A 25035-nucleotide genomic window follows, 5' to 3' on the forward strand; every position below is an offset into this window, starting at 1 on the left:
GTATCACGAGACCATGTTTAACTTTGAAAGAACTGCCTAACTGTCTTACAAAGTGTGTGATACCAGTTTTGCGTTCCCACCAAAAATGAATTAAAATTCCTGTCGTACCACCTTCTCATTAGCATTTGTTATTGTTAGTTTTCCAGATTTGGGTCATTCACAGATAAGTTATATCTTACTATTGTTTTAATTTGGAGTTCTCTAATAACATATAATGTTGAACATTCTTTTTGTTTATTTATTTGCCATCTATGTATCTTCTTTGGTGAAATATCTGTTTAGATCTTTTTGCCCATTGTTTAATTGGGATATTTGTTTTCTTATTATTGAATTTGAAGAGTTCTTTGTGTATTTTGAATACAAGTACTTTTGTTGTATGGCAGGCCTCTCAGAAAACACACAAAGTCCCAGTTTTGTCCAAATTGAAGAGTCTTTACTTAGCCGGCTGCTACTGCTCCCTGCAGGATTCATAACTGTCTCTGCAAGGAACAGCCCTGAGCCTGAGCATTTAGGACATTTTAAGGCAAAAACTGCAAAAACCACATCCGGGTTGACATAGTTGTAAGCAAGCAGGTGCAGAAGCTGAATTGGGCAGTTAGCAAGACAATGCAGTGGGTAAAATGGTATTTCCCATGGGACTTTCCAGGTTGGCATAGCAGCAAGCAAGCTGAAGGGAAGTGGGTCAAAATGACCCTAATTGAGTACAAGTTAGAGAATGGTTGCTAAAGTCTAGGCAATCAATCTCTGTACATTGCCCAAGAAAAATGGAAAGCAAAGAGAACAATTTTACATTGTATAAGAATTGCTATTTTGTGTTGCCACGTATGCTATGCTAGGTAATTATTAATAGGTACAGAGGCGGGGCTTTCGCATGGGAGAAGCATTTCTTACATGATATGGAGTCTCAGAGTAAAATTGAGTCTGTTTGGTCATTGCCCATGTAGCCTGGCCCATACACTTTATCTGGATGTGTATTTGGCAAGTGTTTTCTCCTGGTCAGTGCTTTGTATTTTAATTCTTTTAACAGTGTCTTTCACAAAGCAGACTTTTTTTTTTATTAGATCGTCATAATTATATATAGTAATGGGGTTCATTTTGACAAAATCATACGTGCAAAGAATTTGTTTTCTCTTTTCCCAAATTTTTTTTTTCTTCCCTCTTCTCTCCCCATATTTTCTCTACTGTACTAAACTTCCTTTCTTCTACATACACATAAAGGTGAAATTTCCTTTGGTACCTTTATATATTGATATAACATGATTTTGTTAAATTCACTCCCTTTATCTTCCCCTTTCCCTTCCTTCCTCCCTCTTTTGTTCTCCTTCTATTCCACATCTTCCCTGTATCTTTATGATGTCCAATCGCCCTTTCCATCCACCGTTTTTTCTTTGTTTTGCTCTAGCTTCCACATATGAGAGAAGACATTTGATCCTTGATTTTCTGAGTCTGGTTTATTTCACTTAGCATGGTTTTCTCCATTCCCATCTATTTACCAGAAAATGCTATTATTTCATTCTTTGTGACTGAGTAAAACTCCATTGTGTGTGTGTGTATATATATATATATATATATATATATATATATATAGAGAGAGAGAGAGAGAGAGAGCGCACATTTTCTTTATCCATTCATCTACTGAAGAGCATCTGAGTTGATTCCATAATTTGGCCATTGTGAATTGTGCTGCTATAAATGTTGAGGTGGATGCATGGCTTTAATATGCTGATTTGAGATCTTTTGGATAAGTAAGGAGGAGTCGGATAGCTGGGTCATAAGGTAGTTCCATTTCTAGTTTTTTAAGGAATCTCCACACTGCTTTCTAGAGCAGTTGTACTAATTTGCAGACCACCAACAATTTAAAAGTGCACCTTTACCCTCACATCCTCGCCAACACTTATTTATTATTCATGTTTTTTTTTTGTTGTTGTTGATAGACCTTTATTTATTTATATGTGGTGTTGAGAATCAAACCCAGTGCTTCACACATGCCAGGCAAGTGTGCTACCGCTGAGCCTGAGCCCCAGCCCCAGCCCCAGCCCCATATTCATGTTCTTGATAATTACCATTCTGACTAGAGTGAGATGAAATCTTAGTGCAGTTTTCATTGATTTGCATTTCCATAATTGCTAGAGATAGTGAACATTTTTTCATACATTTTTTGGCCATTTGTGTTTCTCCTTTTGAGGAATTTCTGTTTAGTACTTTGCCCATTTATTGATTGGGCTGTTGGCTTTTTTGGCATTGAGTTTTTTGAGTGATTTATATATTTTATTTATATAATCCCCTGTCAGAGGAGTAGCTGGCAAAATTCTCCCATTCCATAGACTCTCACTTCATGTTCTTAATTTTTTCCTTTGCAGTGCAGAAGCTTTTAAATGTAATGGAATCCCACTTACTGATTCTTGGTTTTATTTCTTGAGCTTTAGGGGTCTTATTGAAGAAGTCAGTGCCTGCACCTTTATGATAAGTGTGTTGGATCCTGTGTTTTCTTATAGCAGTTGCAAGTTTTCTGGTCTAATTTCTAAGTCTTTGATCCATTTTTTATTTGACTTTTGTATAGGGTAAAAGATAGGGATCTAAATAAATTCTTCTACATATGGATATCAAGTTCCCCCAGTATAATTTATTAAAAAGACTGTCTTTATATTTTTGGTATCTGTCAAATATCGGTGGCTATAATAATTTGGGTTTGTCTCTGTGTCTTCTATTCCATTGGCCTTCATATCTATTTTGATGCTAATACTATGCTGTTTTTTCTATTATAGCTCTGTAGTATAATTTAAGATCAGGTATTGTGATGCCTCCTGCATCGGTTTTCTTGTTCAGAATTGTTTTGGCTTTTCTGGTTCTCTTATTTTTCCAAATGAATTTAAGGACTGTTGTTTTCTAGTTCTGTGAAGAATGTCATTGGTAATTTAATAGGGACTGCATTAAATGTGTATATTGCTTTTGGTAGTATGATCATTTTGACTATATTAGTAATAGACTTCATTTTAATGAAGTCCCACTTAAGAATTTTTATTCTTTCATGGATTATGCTTTTGGTTTGTGTGCTTTTTTTGGTAGGGGGTACTGGGGATTGAACTCAAGGGCACTCGACCATTGAGCCATATCCCCAGCCCTATTTTGTATTTTATTTAGAGACAGGGTCTCACTGAGTTGCTTCAGCGCCTTGCTTTTTGCTGAGGCTGTCTTTGAACTTGCAATCCTCCTGCCTCAGCCTCCCAAGCCACTGGGATTACAGGCATGCACGTCCATGCCCAGCAGTTTGTATGCTTTTGGTGTACCACCTAAAACCCCATCAGCAAACCCAAAATTGTCTGGATTTTCTGCTATATTATCTTCTGGAAGTTTTACAGTTTTGTGTTTTACATTTGAGTCTTTGAGCCATTAGAGTTAATTTTTGTGAAACACGTAAGGCCTGTGTCTAGATTTATTTATTTTTGCATGTGGATGTTCAGTTGTTTCAGTATCACTGTTGAGAATACTTTCTTTTCTTTATTGAATTTTCTTTGCTCCTTTGTCAAATATCAGTTGTTTGAGTGTATTTTAGGTCTTCTGTTCTGCTCCATTGAGTTATTTGTCAATTCTTTCTTCCACACTGTCTTAATTACTATAGTTTTATAGGAAGTCTTAGAGTCAGGTGTTGATACACCTTTTAAACATTGTTAAGTATTAGGAACTTTAAATTTCAAAAGTTTATTAGTCATTATGAATCTCTATAGTTTCAAGACCCACTTTTTAAAGTAAAAATTTTTTGTATTACATATCAAATATTAACTTTTTTCATCTGTTACCACATAGTAGCTCCAAAATTCTTCTTCATAGCTACCATTTCTCTCCATGATTTAATTTCATATTTTTTCCTTGCAAAGGTATAAGTCACTTTTACCTCTAAACATTTTTAACTATTAAACAGTCAACCTGTTTCAGACAGGGTATTTCTCTGTTTACAATAATGCATACAAAAGAGGCATTATATCAAACAAGAAAACCCATTTCCTTTGAGGATATTACAGATGGGAGTTAGGAAATTCAGTCTTACTTATCATAGGACAGTCATCAAAATAAAATTCGTAAATGGCTATTTATTATCCAAAGACACATTTGAGGATAAATATGACAGAGACAAATAAACATATTATAGACAAATTCAGGAATTAAACATATCTAGATACTTACAGGTAAATTTAGTTTTCTAAGAAATAATGTTAAAATGGGCATACTTGCATAGGAAAATTAGTTCCCCTTTATCTAATAGTCTTACAATGGCCAAGTGAAAATTCACTTAAAATTAGATGAATTAGGAATATAGTAATTTCCTTAAGTCTGGCACTATGCACATATCACTTTTTGAAACCCTAGTAGTTTGGACGATCTTATATCAAATTCCTTCAAGTTCTGCTAGGCTTAAGAGGAAAATATACATGAAACATTTTGATTTTTAACTATCAGTAGGAACTGTAAATAGGTATTTTGGAATTTATCCAGAAAAGTTACATTTTTTTTCTAATTTTAGAATACATATGCACTATTTATAATTTCAGAATTTGTTGAAAAAAATCATGTTCCATGATAGTACCAATTCTGAGTCACAGGAAGATAGAAGGTTAGCTCCTAAAGCATGTTTTCAAACATTCTACTTGTAGACTGCTTACAGATTCCTAAGATCACCTTTAAGATAAGCATTAATGAAGAATAATATAGACATATTATTAAATATATGAATTTTTGAATTATGTAAGAAAATATTTTTGGTTGTTTTAACAGAGAATTTCGATACAAGGAAGAATGAACTAACAAGACAGGGATTTATGGATTTGAATCTAATGGAGGCCAGTGATCAAGAAGGAGATCCTGGTGATCTTTGGGTAACTCTACACTCAATGGGCTACAATAAAGCTCTCGAGTTGACAGAGGTAAAGCATTCTTAAAAGTTTTGCTAATAGATTTAAGTGTTCATAATATTTTACCCCTTGAACTTTTTCCTGACACACAACTTTTGAATTGGTCACTGAAATCCTTGAATTTTAGTTGCATATGAATGAATCATAGGTATAGCAGTATGTTTCTGCTAGTTCCATTCTTTGCCTGTAAACAGTTAAATAATTCAGAGACACAAGAGTTTTGAGCATGATATGTAGAAAAAAATTAGTAATTAAAAAATACACTCTTTAATTGGAGATGGCTATTTGAGTTGCTAAAGTCTCTTTTATATAGCAAAACTCTGCTTTAACAGAATAAAGGCTTAGAATAAGGAGAATGTGTCTATAGAAGAACTTGGAATTCTGATCTTTTTATAAATGGTACTTGGGTTAATATTTGTAAAACACCTGGAACTGTTGCTGGCTCATATAAAGCACTAAATATGTTATATTACCAGCTGTGATCATCATTATTAATAACATGATAAGTGTAAAAGTTGAATAAGACAATAAACCTGAGGAGTAACAAAAATTAAGCCTTCCTTCTTGAGTTCTATCTGCATTAGATTTAAAATACAGAATTTAAGAGTTTCAGTTTCAGGCCATATTAGGCAATAATACATTTGTTTATACTCTTTCTATTTATTTATTTATTTATTTATTTATTTATTTATTTATTCTTTAGTTCTCGGCAGACACAACATCTTTGTTGGTATGTGGTGCTGAGGATCGAACCCGGGCCGCACGCATGCCAGGCGAGCGCGCGACCGCCTGAGCCACATCCCCAGCCCTGTTTATACTCTTAAAATAAAAAAAAATAGTTCTTTTCCATATGTGAATCTAGAGGGCAAGACTAATGTTGACAAATTTAAAATTTTAGGTGCATTGAAACTTTGGTTTAATTCCTAGTTTTGACATCATTCAACATCACTTATAAGCCTGTTTCCTAGGGGGTTTGTTGTTATTTTTTATTTGGGGTTTTTTGTTTTGTTTTGCCATTTTTAGTAATAGGAGACAAACAGTAACAGTAACTCTATATCCTACTTTATTTTTTTTTTTTTCCTCCAGTGCTGGGGTTCAACCCAGGGCTTCTCATACACTAGGCAAGAACTTGACCACTTAGCTACAGCCTTAACCCTTATACATTACCTTAATCTAACATTCATTTAGTCTGGCATTTTAACCATAGTGTAAGATCAGTATCTAATCTATGAACAATATTGATTCTGCTACACATGCTTTTATCTAATAGAGAAATTGAGCAATTTAAAATTTGTAAAAGCATTTATTAATGTAATTTACCTTTGAAATTATAGACGTGAAAGATTTATTAGATAAATTTTTTTGTTTAAATATTTTTAATTGTCAATAGACCCTTATTTTATTTATTTATATGCGGTGCTGAGAATCGAACCTAGGGCTTCACAGGTGCTAAGCAAGCACTCTACCACTGAGCCACAACCCCAGTTCTAAAATTTTTAATTTAAATTTTATATATCAAATAGGTAATATATTTACATTGTTTAAAATTTAAAAGGCAAGAAAATTACATACAGTGGAGAGTATAAAAAATGATATCGCCGCTCAATAACTGAAATAAAAAGACAAAGCTATATTTATTGCTTACTATAAGGGATTTCTATGTAGGCACACAGTTGCTCCACATAGTAGAATGCATATTTTATTTAACTTAGGTTTGGGGGGAGACGTGAAATTCAGGGGTTGTCTAGCTTTTAAATTGACAGCATCTGGGGAAATATGGTTACTTGCGTGAAACTGTTGATGGGTTAGCGCTTACTGGTGTGAATTTGTCCCTGACTGCCTGACTTGAAAAAGTGAGGAGCTAACACTGGTTGCTTTATTAAAGTGTGTTCACTGAAGTAAGCGTTATTTCTGATTAATTAAACAGGTTAACAACAGTTCTCATGGCTAATATTAGCTGAGACAACAGAATAATCATTTTTTTTCTGAAGTTGTGAGAACTTTTTTATTTTCAGTTTCCCCTTTTGATATATATCCTTCTAAAACTGTAGAAGAAACTATCAAAGATTCACCCAACTGCTGCTGATTAAAACTCTTAAGCAAGATTTTATATGTGGAGATCTGACTTAGTTTGTGCATTGATTGGGATTTCATCCTATTATGTGTGAATCATCTGTTGGCATAGTGACTATGCAGAATCATCTTAAGACTCTGGTCAATCGTTTAAAAACTCTGAGACAAATAAATATAAATATTATAAGAAACGACTGGAGGGCACTCCTAGATTATGACCCCAGGTTTTTTAAATGTAGCCAGGGAAACAAGTACTAAAGATTCATTGAGTTTACTTTGTATAGTCTTTTGTAGTTACCTCTCTTTAAAATTTTTATTTATTCTTTTAAATTATATATGATAGTAGAATCTATTTTGAGGTATTTATATAAGCATGAAATATATCTTATTTTAATTAGGATCCCAGTCATGTGGATGTACCCAATGTTGAGATTCACTGTGGTATATTCATATATGTACATAGGAAAGTTATGTCAGATTATCTTTCATTTTCCTATTCTCCCTCCCTATCTTTTATTCCCCTTTGTCTAGAAGAACTTTTGTTCTTCTCTCCCCCTCACCTTGTTGTGGGTTAGCATTCACATAGCAGAACATTAGAAATTTGGGGGATTGGCTTCTTTCACTTAGCATGATAGTCTCCAGACCCATCCATTTACCAGCGAAAGTCATAAAATCATTCTTCTTTATGTCTGAGTAATATTCCATTGTGAATATATACCACTTTTTATTTATTCATTCATCTATTGATGAGCATCTAAGTTGGTTCCAAAGCTTAGCTATTGTGAATTGTGCTGCTATGAACATTAATATGGCTGTGTCACCATAGTATGCTGGTTTTAACTCCTGTGGATATATATCAAGGATGGGATAAAAGGATCAAATGGTGGTTCCATTACTAGTATTTACCTCTTTAAATTACTGTAGATCTTTTTACTTGTAGTGTTAATCTAATCTCACTATTAGCATTGGTTGGTCCCTTGGGTTATATAATGTAAATGGATCATAAGCTATCTGTGGTAATTATTATGTTAACCAAAAGCAGGCAATTTGAAAACCACTAAACAGTGGTGTAACCTCTATGGATGGGATCACTATCTTCAGGAGGTTTTTTTCCAAAGGAGTTTGTAGTAGTCTCCCATTATCTGAGGTTTGTTAGCTATAGTCATCTGTCATCCTAAGCTTTAATCTGCATGCTATTCTGAGCAGTGTGATAAAACCTTACCAGGTCCTGTATTTTCCTGGGATGTGAATTATCCCTTTGCCTAGCATATACATGTTTATACAAGGGGATAATTTAGTAGCCATCTTAGTTAAAGAGGGATTGTCCCTGTATCACAATGCTTGTGTTCAGGTAACCCTTATGCAGTAGCCTAAGGCTATGTTACAATACTTATATCATTCATTTCACTTTATCTCATCAAGTAGGTATTGTATCATCTCACATCATCACAAGAAGGGTGAGTATAGGACAATAAAGTTTTATTGAGCTAGAGAGATCACATTCACATAACTTATTATAATATATAGGTTGAACACCACTAATCTGTTTTGCTTTTTGTTTTGGGTATTGGTATTGGACTCTCTACCAATGAGCTGTATCCCCAGATCTTTTTTATTCTGAGACATAGGGTCTGGCTAAGTTACCCAGTCTGGCTTCAAACTTGGAATTTCCCTGCCTCAACCTCCTCAGTTGCTGGCATGCACCACCATACTTGGCTCTGAAACATTTTTATGGACTGACATGATACCACAAGTGGAAAATTCCATACTAGGCTGAGTGTATAGCTCAATGGTAGAACATGTGTGTAGCATGACCCTGTGTTCAATCTCCAGCACAAAACAAAACAAAATGCCAGAAAGAAAGAAAAAGAAATGGGGCTGGTTTCCATTAATGACAGAGATTTATACATGTGGACACATTGGATTTAAAGGTTGTGTATGAGATCTTTTTTGACTCATACAAGATGTTTTGACTGACTGATTTAGTTAATGCTTGTGATTGCTCTGAGACAAGGAGGCTATTTGGCTCTTAAATTAATGTATAGGTTATGATAGTCAATGATTCCTCCATGTCTTCAACCTACATTTTCCTGTTTGCAAAAAAAGAAATATTTATGATAATCTAGAAAGAAACAATCAGTAATCTTAAAGTCTCTTCTAGTTGGATTGATGTATGTCTGTGAAGTCTTTTGCCCATAGTGATTTGGGAACCATACTGATTTCATTGGTAATTTTCTCAAATCACATATAACGTAAGTAATCTAATGTCTATGTGAGCTATAATTTGAACATCTGTAGGAACTGTAATAAATCTTGTCTGGAAATAGATTCTCTCAAATTTAGAGGTATTGTGTTACAAAGAAAGAATAAACAAATTGCTAGTCATAAGTTTTAGGAAAGGATTTAGGATTGTTAGAATCTTATTATTAACTGGTCTTTGTAAACCAAGACAAGTACAATTATTTTTGTTTTAATCTTTCAAATTACTATATACTTTGAATTTGTCTTTTATTCTTTCCCTCCACAGTCACAACCATTTTTTATTTTATTTTATTCTTATTAAATTTTCAACTCAGATTTTAGAATTATAGATTATATAATTATAGATTATATAATTCCCTATTTAAACTCATAAAGGCAGAATCCCTGTCAAAGAAAACATAACCTTTTTATTGGTCTTGCTACAAGGGCATTGCCCCTGTAGTACCATACTTTTTTTTTCCCCCAGCACCATAACTTGTAAGCTGTTCTTTCATTGGATGTTCATAAGCAAAAGGTAACATGTTTAGTTTTCCTTTTTTCCCTATTTCTTTTTTTTTTTATAAAAAGAATTTTATAGTATAAATTTCTTTTGGAATTCAGAATTTGGAAAAATTACTTCATATGTTAGATTATAAGAGCTATATATCATATTTTTATTTCACTTTTATTTTGACTAACAGGTAACTGAGAGCTAACTATTGTGCTAAATTTAAGTAGCATCCTATAATCTAGATTTTATTATTACAGTATTCTCTATCTTCCTTATTATTTATATATTGTTAAAAGTTTTATAATTAACAACTCATAGTTAGTCTTCTTGTTTGTTGCATGCTTCCAATCTTAATTTAGTAGAATTAAGAGAATAAGTAGGAGCTGGGGTTTTAGTTCAGCAGTAGAGTGCTCGCCTATCACATGCGAGGCACTAGGTTTGATTATTAGCACCATATAAAAATAAATAACTAAATAAAATAAAAGGTATTGTGTTCAACTGCAACTAAAAAAAATTAAAAAGAGAATAAGTAAATAAAAGAGCAAGGTTAAAAACAAAAAATAATAAAAATATAGAGCAGCTATTTTAGTTGTGATAATATTTTATTTTTAAAATTATAGAGAAAATGTTTTAACAAAGATCTTTAAAAATGCTTTGCTTTCAGTGAATCTTTAAATATTGCTATTTTGTTGAATAAAATTGATAACTAAGACAGGGCAGAATATTATCAGAATATATTCAGTACTGAAAAAATAAATTAACCCTCTAAAATGCTACCATCATCATTGTGATTATTATAAATAATATTTTCTTTTGGAATTCTGCATCATAAAATACTTTCATACATATCACTTTATTCCAACAACATTGGCAGAATACATACTATTTATTTCTTTTTTTTCAATGAAGAAACTAAGCCTCACAGAAGTGAATTGACTTCCCCTAGCTCACATAGTGAATAAATGGAAAAGCCTGATTAATAAACCCAGGTTTGTTTGTTTGTTTTTAATTTGGTGCCAGGGATTAAACTCAGGGCCTTCTGTATGCTAAGTGTACACTTTACTACTGAACTTCACCCCTAGCCCCTACCGTCTCTCTTAAAAGGGAGACTTTATTATCCAAAGTTTGGAGTTATTAAAATCTTTTACAGGTTGCAGATGTAGTTCAGTGATGTAGTGCTTGCCTCGGTTTAATCCCCAGTGCTATAAATAATAATAATAATAATAACAAAAAATTGTGTTGCTATTCATCAAATTAACTTGAAATTTTATCTTTTATTACCCCCAAAAGATAATTGATATGTGTGAATTTATTCATTTTTTCAATATTTGTTGAATATCTACTATGTGATTCATTTGTGAAAGAGATAATGAGTAAAATATTCAAAATTTCTGCCCACATAGAATTTTTGTTCCAAGAAAGAGAATAATTAGAAGAAAAATAAAATAATTTCTAAAGTGTTTTTTTGTTTGTTTGGTTGGTTGGTTGGTTTTTGTTTTTTTACATCAGAGACTGAACCCAGGGGTTTTTAACCACTGATCCATGTCCCCAACCCCCCCCCCCTTTTTTTTTAAACAGAGAGAGAGAGAGAGAGAATTTTAATATTTATTTTTTAGTTATCGGAGGACACAACATATCTTTGTTTGTATGTGGTGCTGAGGATCTAACCGGGCCGCACGCATGCCAGGTGAGCGCGCTACCGCTTGAGCCACATCCCCAGCCCCCCAACCCTTTTTTATATTTTATTTAGAGACAGGGTTTGGCTAAATTGCGGAGGCTGGCTTTGAATTCGTGATTCCCCTGCCTCAGCCTCCCAAGCTGCTGAGATTACAGGCATGCACCACCACAACTGTCTCCAAAGTGTTTTTGAAAGAACCAAGCCAGAAACTGAACAAGAAAACAATGAGAAAGTGAGGGAACTTGGAAAAACAGAGCAGATCTCTCTACAGAAGTGCTATTAAGCTTTAACCAGTAGGAGAATGAGGTACCCGTACGAAAACATATGAGAAGAATCTGCCAAATGGAGAAAACACTGTGTACAAAGTCCCTAACATACAAATGAGCTTCATTTGTTCTAAGATCAGTATAGTTGGAACATAGCAGAGCTGGAGACTGGGTTAGATAGAGAGACAAAGGCTAATGTAGGCAGCACATTGTAGGCTAATGTAGGCAGCACATTGTAAAAACTAAAGGTAGACACTAGAAAAACTCAATTCCAATTGCAGAAAATATTTTTAGATATCATATTTTATAGGTATTCTGGGCTATGTTTGAATTGTAAATGTATTTTTCTACCTTAGATATTTTTAGTACGCTATGTCCATGCACTATTTCAGTTGTAAACATAATAATCTCTTCAGAACCCTTGATGAATTCTTTCTGTATCCTTAATATTAGAAAAGGCAATTAAATAAGATGTTATTAGGACTGAGCCAAATGGTGGGGTAGGTAGTATTGTGGCTTAATGGAGGTATTATTGTTTTACTAGGGGTGATATTTTTTGTTTGTTTGGTTTTTGCAGTACTGGGAATTGAACCCTGGGGCACTCTTCACTCACCTGCATCCCCAGCCCTTTTATATTTGAGACCAGGAATTGCTAAATTGCCCAGGGTGGCCTTGAACTTGCAATCCTCTTGCTCTGGCCTCTCAAATCAGTAGGATTACAGGTGTATGCCACCATGCTCAACTTTTTCCTTCCTTTTCTATGAACAGTATCAGTTAATAGGCTACCAAAGAGTTAGAATCTCATGCTTTTTTGTCAATTCATAATACCGAAATTTTTCTCTAAGGTTTATCAGAAGGAAAAGCTAGAAAGTTTAATGCATCTTCTGAAATCATATGATAAATATATTAAAAATAAATTAAGTAATTTATTTTAAATTCTAGCAGAAGGCTAAAACAAGATTTTCTTTTTCTTCCTTATCAGGCATGTCCATTTGTCATTGATGTCTATGCAGAAAAATGCAAGCCAAGAATTAAAGCTGTCCATATGGAGGGATGCAGTGGGCAACTTGAGAAGGCCATTTGTAAATCTGTCCTTAACAAGGGTGATACCAAAGTAATGGATGGCTATGAAAATATAATCATACATACTTATAATTGTGACACCTGGATAACCTCAGTTATTGAAAATAAGGTATCAATTATGAGATGGTTCTCCATGTTTTGCTACAAATTTTGCTAATGTTATCTTCTGTCTTACTTTATTTTTGACATGGTAATTAAATATCCCACTATATTAATAATGCTTATAATGGACAAATATTCTTTTTTTTTTTTTTTTGAAGTTTTTAAATTGAATTGACCATGATAATTCTTATAATTTTTTTTTTAAAGAGAGAGAGGATTTTTTTTTAATATTTATTTTTTAGTTTTCGGCGGACACAACATCTTTGTTTATATGTGGTGCTGAGGATCGAACCTGGGCCGCACGCATGCCAAGTCGAACGCGCTACCGCTTGAGCCACATCCCCAGCCCAATTCTTATAATTTTTAAAGACTTGAGATCACTCTTTTAAAATAGGAAAATAAAATATTTGGAAATCAATGAAGATAAAACATAATCTAATACAAAGTGTTTAGTTTGTTAGGGTCTACCAGAAAATGTAAAACATGGTCTCTGCTTTCAAGGAGTTTATGGACTAGCTAGAAAGACAAAATTAGTATTTTTGAAAGAGATCAGAGAATAATTAAATGGTAAATTATATACTACTGTTTATATGTACAGTAATTTTATTCTATGTGTATCTCTTATAGCTATTTTTAGTTTGGACTATAGAAGTTAAGAAATATTGTGATGAGGGGGACTGTCATGTGGGATTTAAGCATTGGTAGATGACTAGAATTTAGATACACTAGGAGACAACCTATAGAAGCAAGGCAAACAGTGTAAGGAGAAATATGGGGAAGAATCAGTATGAATTACAAAGGAAAAAGCGAATAGCTGCTTTGTAGAAGCAGACAGCTTTGTTGGAAGTACTAGGAAGGAAAATAACATTGATACGTAGGTCTAGATATATATATTATCATGAAAACAAGATAGAGGAGTTTGGACTTGAAATAAGCTAGGGTCTCCAACTAGTAAATTTCAGTCTTCAAATGGATCATAAAGTCTTAAGTTCCTAAGATCCAGCATATTTCATTTTCTGCCTTCTGTGTTTCATTAGGATTAAAACTACGGAAGGGAATCAATATCTTATCCCATTCTCTCTGTTCTGATATTATCCACCATTGCATATCTCTCTACTTCTTTACCTCAAGAAAATTTAAACAAACTTCCTTTACCAGAATATGGTTAATAATACATTTTAGAGCCTACCATGTGCCAGGTATTTACATATATTAAGGCATTTACTTCTCACAAAACCCTATGAGGTAAGTACTATCCTTGTTTTACACACGGAAACCTGAAGCACAGGGAGATAAAGTAACTTGCAGAAGGTTATATAGCTAAGTAATAGAAGACTTGAGAAATAAATCCAGATAGTCTAACATAATACTTTGTAGCAATCATAAGGGAATGATCAGGCTCTTTAGCAGAAGAATATTTTGAGGCTTGCATCTCTTCTGTTTATCAGTTTCATTCTGCCTTATTTTGCTTCCTATCCAGCCTAGAGGCCATTATTATTTTTCTTAACTCAATTGTCACTTCTTCCATAAAGTCTTCCTAGAAACCTAGTCTATACTAATGTTGATTTTCTGTGTTTCTGTAGTTCTTTAGGAATACCTCTGTTATATGTCTTAGCAAAATGTTTTGTAATTGTTATTTTATTTGTATTCCCTAGACTAAGAACTATCTCAGGAATTGGATCTTTTATATCAGTGTACCTAGAACCTATAACCGTGCCTAACACACAGCTAATATTAAATAAATATGTTTATTGAATGAGTGAATGAGGAAGTAACACAATTTAATGGATGTTTCAGGCATACTAATTTGAAGATAGTATCAGAGTGAATGAAAGGCAGAAAAACTAGAAGTAAAAGAAATATAGACTATTATTGTAATAAACCAAGGATAAGATAATGTGGCCTTAATATATATAATGGCCTAGGAATGAAGATAAGTGAATATCCAAGTCACATTTAGAAGAAAAGAGGATATAGTTGGTGACAGATTAGAAAGACTGAGGATACAAAATTCAGTGGAGCTAGTTTGTATGAATTTGTAATGGACCATATTATATTACAACAAAATTTCAGGATTTATTCTGAAGTTTACATATGTGTGTAATTTATTAAAGAAAAAAATAACAACTTATGAATTTTTTATAGTCAGGTAATAAAGTGATTATTCACATCAACAATGAGCTGAGTAAAAACTGCATAAACAACAGAGGACTAAACGTGTTTGCAGTTGAAGTGGCACCAAAATCTACAATGGTAATGCATTACTTTCTACTCAAAGCTTTTGTCTCATTTCCTTGAAAATGATTTTTGCTATTAATGCTATAAATAAACAAATAGATATGAGATGAAGTGAAAAATTATTTTGTAAGTGTAATATTCACATCGGTGTCATCCTGTATCCAAAAGACACAAGACTTTGGTTCTAATTAACTCTATTTGGTTGAATGGCTATGGGAAGTTGACGTATTATGTCTGTTTCAGTCTCCTTAAAGGTAAAATTAAAATAATATCACTAGTTTTAGGTACTTCACAAGGTTATGTAAAAATAAAATGATATACACGCAAGCACTTTTGAGCATCTATAGGAAAATGCAAAGTAATATTAATGATAGTATTGATAGTAATAGGAATTTTAATAACCTCAAAATTTTTATCTACATTAAAATTTCCTGAGATTACCTGAGAAAGAAATTCCTCTGAGTTTTAGATAAGCCACTACATCAAGACTAAGAATGAGCTATAGTTCTGGTATTAGCAGAATTCTGGGTTTCTGATTTAGCCATGAATTCTAAGGCAAGGATAGATCAGTAGACTTCCAAGCTCTAGTGAAGAAACAAAAGACATAATTGTTTATTCTTACCCTTTCTTCTCCATACTATCCATGGAATTCTAAAACATTCTAGAATGATTCAAGGTAAAGCATAAAGAAAGATTATCTTTTATATTTCTCCATTTAAGATTTTAGGAGCTGGGTGTGGTGGTGCATGCTTTTAATCCCAGCAGTTTGAGAGGCTGAGGCAGGAGAATTTTGAATTCATAGCCAGCCTCACCAAAAAGAAAAGCACCAGATTCAGCCAGCCTCAGCTAAGCAACTCAATGAGACCCTGTCTCTAAATAAAACACAAAATAGGGCTGGGGACATGGCTCAGTGGTCTAGTGCCCCTGGGTTTAATCCCTGGTACCCTCGCCCCAAAAAAAGATTTTAGGAAGAAATGCTTAGTGAGGAAAGGATTATTTATTCCATATTCCACCACCCATCTTCATCCATATTACACACATAGACTAACAAGTACTTTGTTAGGTAGGCTTTTACACTTTATTCTGATAGACCTTAGACAAATATTATTGAATTTTATCTGCATGGGTTTGTTTTTGTGTTGTCTTGCTGTGTTGCCCAGGCTAGTCTCAAAACTTGTGAGCTGATCATCCTGCCCAGCCTTCTGGGACTAAGGCACAGAGATATTTTTATATAAGGCATAGAAATATTGTCCTACTGAAAATTAGTACAAAAAATTAAATGTTTTCTGTGTTTTTTTATGCAGGTTTGTCAACATGTAATGCCTCTGAATGAACATCAAGAATGGCTATATTGTTGTGTATATTCCCTTATTTAGTAGGTAATTTCACTTGGTGTTATCAAGCTAAGAATTATTTTCGATTTAGCCTTTTATTCATTTATTAACTAAATGTCATTCGGTTTAACTGATGTACCTAATTAAAATCTATTTAATTTATATACATTTATATATTATGTCATTATATACTTCATTATTAAAATATAAATAATGTTTTAATGTGTGGTCTTTTTATTAATTTAGTGGGAAATCTGAGCACATTTTGTTTATGAAGAGTAAATAAAATTTATACAATTTTTTTAAAAGTAACGTTTAATGAATTCTGTACGTTTGTATTATCTTACTCATAATAAAGCTAAACCATAAATATAAAAATAGCCATTTAATTTTCCAGTCATAAAAAAATTAAGGCAAAATTTGGAGAAATTTGTTTCTATGTTAAGAATCCAGAACCTAATAGTAGTAGTAGGAATATTTTGTTCTAGCAGTTAATTTTTTAAATAATTTACTTGTTGCTTTTAAGTAAATATGCTTTAACATAATAGGAATTATATATATTATTAATATTTAATGAAACAGTACATGACATGAAAAATCATATTAAGCAAGTAAAAACTGTATGGCAATATGAATAACAAAGTGCTTGGCCAGGAAATGTTAATTTCTGAAATATAAATACCGTATGGCAGACATTATTTTTGTACCCAGTACATGTTAGTACATAGTTTAAATGTCACTTGGCTTTTTGGCCTTTGATTTAGATATCTTTAAAATGGGTTGTTATTATCTAGCAATTTGAACTCTACAGATGATATGTCTTAAAAAGTAGTGAAATGTGAAAACATTTTATTATTTATCATATGTTTTATAAATCCAATTATGTGGCCATCTATTCTATTTCACCCAGGATTGAGTTACAGGAAATTGTCTATTATATTAAAAACAAAGTTTTTAGCTTTGGGTTTGATCCCTAGCACCTTTTAAAAAAATTAAGTTTTTAGCATAATAAACATAATCTTTGCCCTAAGTTGTAAAGGAATTTTTAAAATAGGACGATAGGTGACATAAAATGGTATCATTGAAACATGGAGATTAAAGGGAAAAAATAATGAGCACTTAACCTTGCCTGTTACCACCATCACTACTTAGGTATACCAAGCCTTTTCTTTTCTTCCTACTACTCACTTATTGTAAAATGAGGAAAAAACAAAAATAACAACAACAACAAACAAAAAATACCCTTGGGCTAACATAGTCCCATTTCAATTAGTCAGTAGAAAAGAAATTTTATTTCAAGATGAACTTTGTTACAAGTTCTCCAGTGTTTGGACAATATTGATCTTTCTGAACACCATATTTTCCAAGTTTCTGAACTGAGAAGAAACTATGAAAATATTTCTTTTCAAGGCTTCTTTCTGCCCATAGTTACATAATTTCTCCCAATTTCAGTCTTCTGCTACCTCAGGCCCTTTGTCTATACTGATTTCTTCTTACATATAGAATAAATCTTCCCTCTCTCTTCTTCAGGTCTCAGTGAATATGTTACTTTGTCCAAAAATCCTTTCTTTACTCCTCTAATCCACACTACTTTGATGGCCCTAGCACTTTTTGCTCACTTTGTTGCAGCACTCATTATACCATATTGGCATTATGTTTGTCTATCCATATTCTGAGTTGAAAAATGGAACAATTATGATCTCAGAATATATCTCATAAATTATATAGATATAAAATAAATATTGGTAGAACAGTTGAATGAAATGAGTGAAAAATTAAAAGATGATTGTATGTTGTATGGATATTATCTAATTTCTCAAAACTGTTTATAAATTAAAATTAGAAGTATAAGAATAAAAATCCTGCCTGCGACCCACCGGCAGAACAGGAGCAACGGCCTGCTGAGAGGCAGAGCCGCCCCCTCCCCCTGCGCCAGCAAGGTAGACGGAACTGTGACCACCCACAGAACAGGCCCAGCGGCCTGCTGAGGGGCAGAGCCGCCCCCCACCCCCCGCGCCTGCCAGGTAGGCGGAACTGTGACCACCGACAGAAAAGGACCAGTGGCCCGTGGAGGGGCAGAGCTGCCAACCACTCCTGCAAGGTAGGCGGGCCTGCGACCCACTGGCAGAACAGGAGCAGTGGCCTGCTGAGAGGCAGAGCCGGCCCCTCCCCCCGCGCCGGCAAGGTAGACGGAACTGTGACCACCCACAGAACAGGCCCAGCGGCCTGCTGAGGGGCAGAGCCGCCCCCCACCCGCCGCGCCTGCCAGGTAGGCGGAACTGTGACCACCGACAGAAAAGGCCCAGTGGCCTGCGGAGGGGCAGAGCTTCCAATCACTCCTGCAAGGTAGGCGGGCCTGCGACCCACCAGCAGAAGAGGAGCAGCGGCCTGCTGAGAGGCAGAGCCGCCCCCTCCCCCTGCGCCGGCAAGGTAGACGGAACTGTGACCACCCACAGAACAGGCCAGACCTGCAACCGACAGACAGCACAGGCCCAGTGGCCTGAGGAAGGGTAGAGCCGCCCCCCCCCCCGCGCCTGCAAGGTAGGCGGACCTGTGACCCACCGGCAGAACATCCCCAGAGGCCTGCAGAGGGGCAGTGCCGCTGCCTGCGCCTGCAAAGCAGCCAGAACTGCGACCACCGACAGAACAAGCCTAGCGGCCCGCAGAGGCACAAAGCCACCACCCGCGCCTGCAAGGTAGGCAGACCTGCTACCGACCGGCAGAGCAGGCCCAGCGGCCTGCCGGCGTGGTGGGCACATTGCCCCAATTGGAGGAGGGGCAGAGCTGGCGCGCGCCTGCGAGGGAGACTTTGCAACTATACAAGACCAATATAAATATATAGGGGGAAAATTCCACAGCACAACAGTTTCACCAAGTAGAAAGGAACGCGAACAGTATGAAGAGACAAGGAAAGAAAGGACCACAAGCATTGCAGGTCAACTCAACGTTAGAAGAGGTAATAGCTGCAGCAGATGGAATGTCAGATAAAGAATTCAGGATATACATGCTTCAGATGATCTGGAGTCTCAAGGAAGACATCAGACAGCAAAATCAGACAATGAAAGATCACTTCAACAATGAATTACATAAACAAATTCAAGAAGCAAAATATCAACTATACAGGGAGATAGAGGTTATAAAAAACAAACAAACAGAAATCCTAGAAATGCAGGAAGCAATAAACCAACTTAAAAACTCAATTGAGAATACTACCAGCAGAGTAGAACACTTAGAAGATAGAACATCAGACAATGAAGACAAAGTATTTCAACTGGAAAAGAACATAGACAGCTCAGCAAGACTGTTAAGAAACCATGAGCAGAACATCCAAGAAATATGGGATAACATCAAGAGACCAAATTTAAGAGTCATTGGAATACAGGAAGGGACAGAGTTTCAAACCAAAGGAATGAGCAATCTATTCAATGAAATAATACGAGAAAACTTCCCAGACTTGAAGAATGAGACAGAATCCCAAATCCTAGAAGCCTACAGGACACCGAATGTGCAAAATCATAAGAGATCCACACCTAGACACATTATAATGAAGATGCCCAACATACAGAATAAGGAGAGAATTTTAAAAGCTACAAGAGAAAGGAAGCAGATTACATTTAGGGGTAAGCCAATCAGGATAACAGCTGATCTTTCAACACAGACTCTGAAAGCTAGAAGATCCTGGAATAACATATTTCAAACACTGAAAGAAAATGGGTTCCAACCAAGAATTGTGTTTCCAGCGAAATTAAGCTTCAGGATGGAAGATGAAATTAAAACCTTCCACGATAAACAAAAGTTAAAAGAATTTGCAGCTAGAAAACCATCTCTTCAAAACATCCTTGGCAAAACATTACAGTTAGAGGAAATGGAAAATAACAATGAAAACCAACAGTGGGAGGTAGGACAGTAAAGGGGGGAAAAATAATCAAAGAGGAAAACAAACCATGTTTACTAACATAAATAAACAAATATGGCTGGAAGAACAACCCATATCTCAATAATAACCCTAAATGTTAATGGCTTAAACTCACCAATCAAGAGACACAGGCTAGTAGAATGGATCACAAAACAAGACCCAACAATATGCTGCCTACAGGAGACGCATTTGATAGGAAAAGACATACATAGGCTGAAGGTGAAAGGTTGGGAAAAATCATATCACTCATATGGACTTCGGAAACAAGCAGGAGTGTCCATACTCATATCAAATAAAATAGATTTCAAGCCCAAGTTAATCAAAAGGGATAAAGAGGGACACTACATACTGCTCAAGGGAACCATACACCAACAAGACATAACAATCATAAATATATATGCCCCTATCAATGGTGCAGCTATGTTCATCAAACAAACTCTTCTCAAGTTCAAGAGTCTAACAGACCACCATACAATAATCATGGGAGACTTCAACACACCTCTCTCACCAATGGACAGATCTTCCAAACAAAAGTTGAATAAGGAAACTATAGAACTCAATAACACAATTAATAACCTAGACTTAATTGACATATATAGAATATACTACCCAACATCAAGCAGTTACACTTTTTTCTCAGCAGCACATGGATCCTTCTCAAAAATAGATCACATATTATGTCACAGGGCAACTCTTAGACAATATAAAGGAGTAGAGATAATACAATGCATCTTATCTGATCATAATGGAATGAAACTGAAAATCAACGATAAAAGAAGGAAGGAAAAAGCATACATCACTTGGAGAATGAACAATAGGTTACTGAATGATCAATGGGTTATAGAAGACATCAAGGAGGAAATTAAAAAATTCTTAGAGATAAATGAAAACACAGACACAACATATCGGAATCTATGGGACACATTGAAAGCAGTTCTAAGAGGAAAATTCATTGCGTGGAGTTCATTCCTTAAAAAAAGAAAAAACCAACAAATAAATGATCTCATACTTCATCTCAAAATCCTAGAAAAAGAAGAGCAAAACAACAGCAAAAGAAGTAGAAGGCAAGAAATAATGAAAATCAGAGCTGAAATTAATGAAATCGAAACAAAAGAAACAATTGAAAAAATTGACAAAACTAAAAGTTGGTTCTTTGAAAAAATAAACAAAATCGACAGACCCTTAGCCATGCTAGCAAAGAGAAGAAGAGAGAAAACTCAAATTACTAACATACGGGATGAAAAAGGCAATATCACAACAGACACTTCAGAAATACAGAAGATAATCAAAAATTATTTTGAATCCTTATACTCCAATACATTAGGAGATAGTGAAGACATAGATAAATTTCTTAAGTCATATGATCTGCCCAGATTGATTCAGGAGGATATAGACAACCTAAACAGACCAATATCAATTGAGGAAATAGAAGAAACCATCAAAAGACTACCAACAAAGAAAAGCCCAGGACCGGATGGGTTTACAGCAGAGTTTTACAAAACCTTTAAAGAGGAACTAATACCAATACTTTTCAAGCTACTTCAGGAAATAGAAAAAGAGGGAGAACTTCCAAATTCATTCTACGAGGCCAACATCACCCTGATACCTAAACCAGACAAAGACACTTCAAAGAAAGAAAACTACAGACCAATATCTCTAATGAACCTAGATGCAAAAATCCTCAATAAAATTCTGGCGAATCGGATACAAAAACATATCAAAAAAATGGTGCACCATGATCAAGTAGGATTCATCCCTGGGATGCAAGGCTGGTTCAATATACGGAAATCAATAAATGTTATTCACCACATCAATAGACTTAAAAATAAGAACCATATGATCATCTCGATAGATGCGGAAAAAGCATTCGACAAAGTACAGCATCCCTTTATGTTCAAAACTCTAGAAAAACTAGGGATAACAGGAACATACCTCAATATTGTAAAAGCAATCTATGCTAAGCCTCAGGCTAGCATCATTCTGAATGGAGAAAAATTGAAGGCATTCCCTCTAAAATCTGGAACAAGACAGGGGTACCCTCTCTCACCACTTCTGTTCAACATAGTTCTCGAAACACTGGCCAGAGCAATTAGACAGACGAAAGAAATTAAAGGCATCAAAATAGGAAAAGAAGAACTTAAATTATCACTATTTGCAGATGACATGATTCTATACCTAGCAGACCCAAAAGGGTCTACAAAGAAACTATTAGAGCTAATAAATGAATTCAGCAAAGTGGCAGGATATAAAATCAACACGCATAAATCAAAGGCATTCCTGTATATCAGCGACAAATCCTCTGAAATGGAAATGAGGACAATCACTCCATTCACAATATCTTCAAAAAAAATAAAATACTTGGGAATCAACCTAACAAAAGAGGTGAAAGACTTATACAATGAAAACTACAGAACCCTAAAGAGAGAAATAGAAGAAGATCTTAGAAGATGGAAAAATATACCCTGTTCATGGATAGGCAGAACTAACATCATCAAAATGGTGATATTACCAAAAGTTCTCTATAGGTTTAATGCAATGCCAATCAAAATCCCAACGGCATTTCTTGTAGAAATAGAGAAAGCAATCATGAAATTCATATGGAAAAATAAACGACCCAGAATAGCAAAAACAATGCTAAGCAGGAAGTGTGAATCAGGCGGTATAGCGATACCAGACTTCAAACTATACTACAGAGCAATAGTAACAAAAACAGCATGGTACTGGTACCAAAACAGGCGGGTGGACCAATGGTACAGAATAGAGGACACAGAAACCAATCCACAAAACTACAACTATCTTATATTTGATAAAGGGGCTAAAAGCATGCAATGGAGGAAGGATAGCATCTTCAACAAATGGTGCTGGGAAAACTGGAAATCCATATGCAACAAAATGAAACTGAATCCCTTTCTCTCGCCATGCACAAAAGTTAATTCAAAATGGATCAAGGAGCTTGATATCAAATCAGAGACATGCCGTCTGATAGAAGAAAAAGTTGGCTACGATCTACATACTGTGGGGTTGGGCTCCAAATTCCTCAATAGGACACCCATAGCACAAAAGTTAATAACTAGAATCAACAAATGGGACTTACTCAAACTAAAAAGTTTTTTCTCAGCAAAAGAAACAATAAGAGAGGTAAATAGAGAGCCTACATCCTGGGAACAAATCTTTACTCCTCACACTTCAGATAGAGCCCTAATATCCAGAGTATACAAAGAACTCAAAAAATTAGACAATAAGAGAACAAACAACCCAATCAACAAATGGGCCAAGGACCTGAACAGACACTTCTCAGAGGAGGACATACAATCAATCAACAAGTACATGAAAAAATGCTCACCATCTCTAGCAGTCAGAGAAATGCAAATCAAAACCACCCTAAGATACCATCTCACTCCAGTAAGATTGGCAGCCATTATGAAGTCAAACAACAACAAGTGCTGGCGAGGATGTGGGGAAAAGGGTACACTTGTACATTGCTGGTGGGACTGCAAATTGGTGCAGCCAATTTGGAAAGCAGTATGGAGATTTCTTGGAAAGCTGGGAATGGAGCCACCATTTGACCCAGCTATTCCCCTTCTCGGTCTATTCCCTAAAGACCTAAAAAGAGCATGCTACAGGGACACTGCTACATCGATGTTCATAGCAGCACAATTCACAATAGCAAGACTGTGGAACCAACCTAGATGCCCTTCAATAGATGAATGGATAAAAAAAATGTGGCATTTATACACAATGGAGTATTACTCGGCATTAAAAAATGACAAAATCATAGAATTTGCAGGGAAATGGATGGCATTAGAGCAGATTATGCTAAGCGAAGCTAGCCAATCCCTAAAAAACAAATGCTAAATGTCTTCTTTGATATAAGGAGAGTAACTAAGAACAGAGTAGGGTCGAAGAGCATGAGACGAAGATTAACATTAAACAGGGATGAGAGGTGGGAGGGAAAGGGAGAGAGAAGGAAAATTGCATGGAAATGGAAGGAGACCCTCAGAGTTATACAAAAGTACATACAAGAGGAAGTGAGGGGAAAGGGAAAAATAATACAAGGGGGACAAATGAATGTCAGTAGAGGGGGCAGAGAGAGAAGAGGGGAGGGGAGGGGGGATAGTAGAGGATAGGAAAGGCAGCAGAACACAACAGACACTAGTATGGCAATATGTAAATCAATGGATGTGTAACTGATGTGATTCTGCAATCTGTATATGGGGTAAAAATGGGAGCTCATAACCCACTTGAATCAAAGTGTGAAATATGATATATCAAGAACTATGTAATGTTTTGAACAACCAACAATAAAAAATTAAAAAAAAAAAGAATAAAAATCCTCATTACTATTCAATTTCTTCATCCAGACTTTGTTTTTAATTTTATTAATTAGTAGATTTAAATAAACAATGGAAATAAAAATTTAATTTTTTCACTGGTTATCTAGACATGCAGTTTTAGATTGGAGAATATACTAAATGATTTTCATTATTCCCTCTAACTCTAGAATTCTAGTCTAATATTTGGCAATATTAAATAAATACCAATTTAAGTATTAAATATCAAATACTTCCATAAGCAATTCTTAAAATACTACATTTAATAATTTTGTTTCTTTTCTATTAGATATTAGAATAAACCTGTGTTTTTTAAAAGCCAGTGGCCTTCTTTTAGATCTATGTTTGATGTACT

General features: G+C 34.9%; 1 protein-coding gene across 6 annotated transcripts in view; it reads left to right on the forward strand.

Moving 5' to 3' along the window:
- The window catches only part of Efcab7 (EF-hand calcium binding domain 7), a 47995-nt gene extending 31340 nt beyond the window's left edge, over positions 1-16655 (forward strand). For 5 of the 6 annotated variants that reach the window (XM_046451177.2, XM_046451178.2, XM_046451180.2 and 2 more), the window contains 4 exons: positions 4771-4919; positions 12659-12868; positions 15007-15114; positions 16404-16655. In XM_046451177.2, the coding sequence (XP_046307133.1) occupies positions 4771-4919; positions 12659-12868; positions 15007-15114; positions 16404-16475 (539 nt within the window). In that variant the 3' untranslated portion in view covers positions 16476-16655. Of the gene's footprint in view, positions 1-4770; positions 4920-11348; positions 11420-12658; positions 12869-15006; positions 15115-16403 lie in introns of those variants that run through there. The other variant, XM_058581544.1, reaches the window with a different exon arrangement.
- The last annotated feature ends 8380 nt before the right edge of the window (positions 16656-25035 follow it).

The sequence above is a fragment of the Marmota monax genome, unplaced genomic scaffold (genome assembly GCF_021218885.2).
Source record: "Marmota monax isolate L192 unplaced genomic scaffold, Marmota_monax_Labrador192_F-V1.1 WCK01_AAM20220418_F8-fsc00023, whole genome shotgun sequence".
Taxonomy (NCBI): domain Eukaryota; kingdom Metazoa; phylum Chordata; class Mammalia; order Rodentia; family Sciuridae; genus Marmota; species Marmota monax.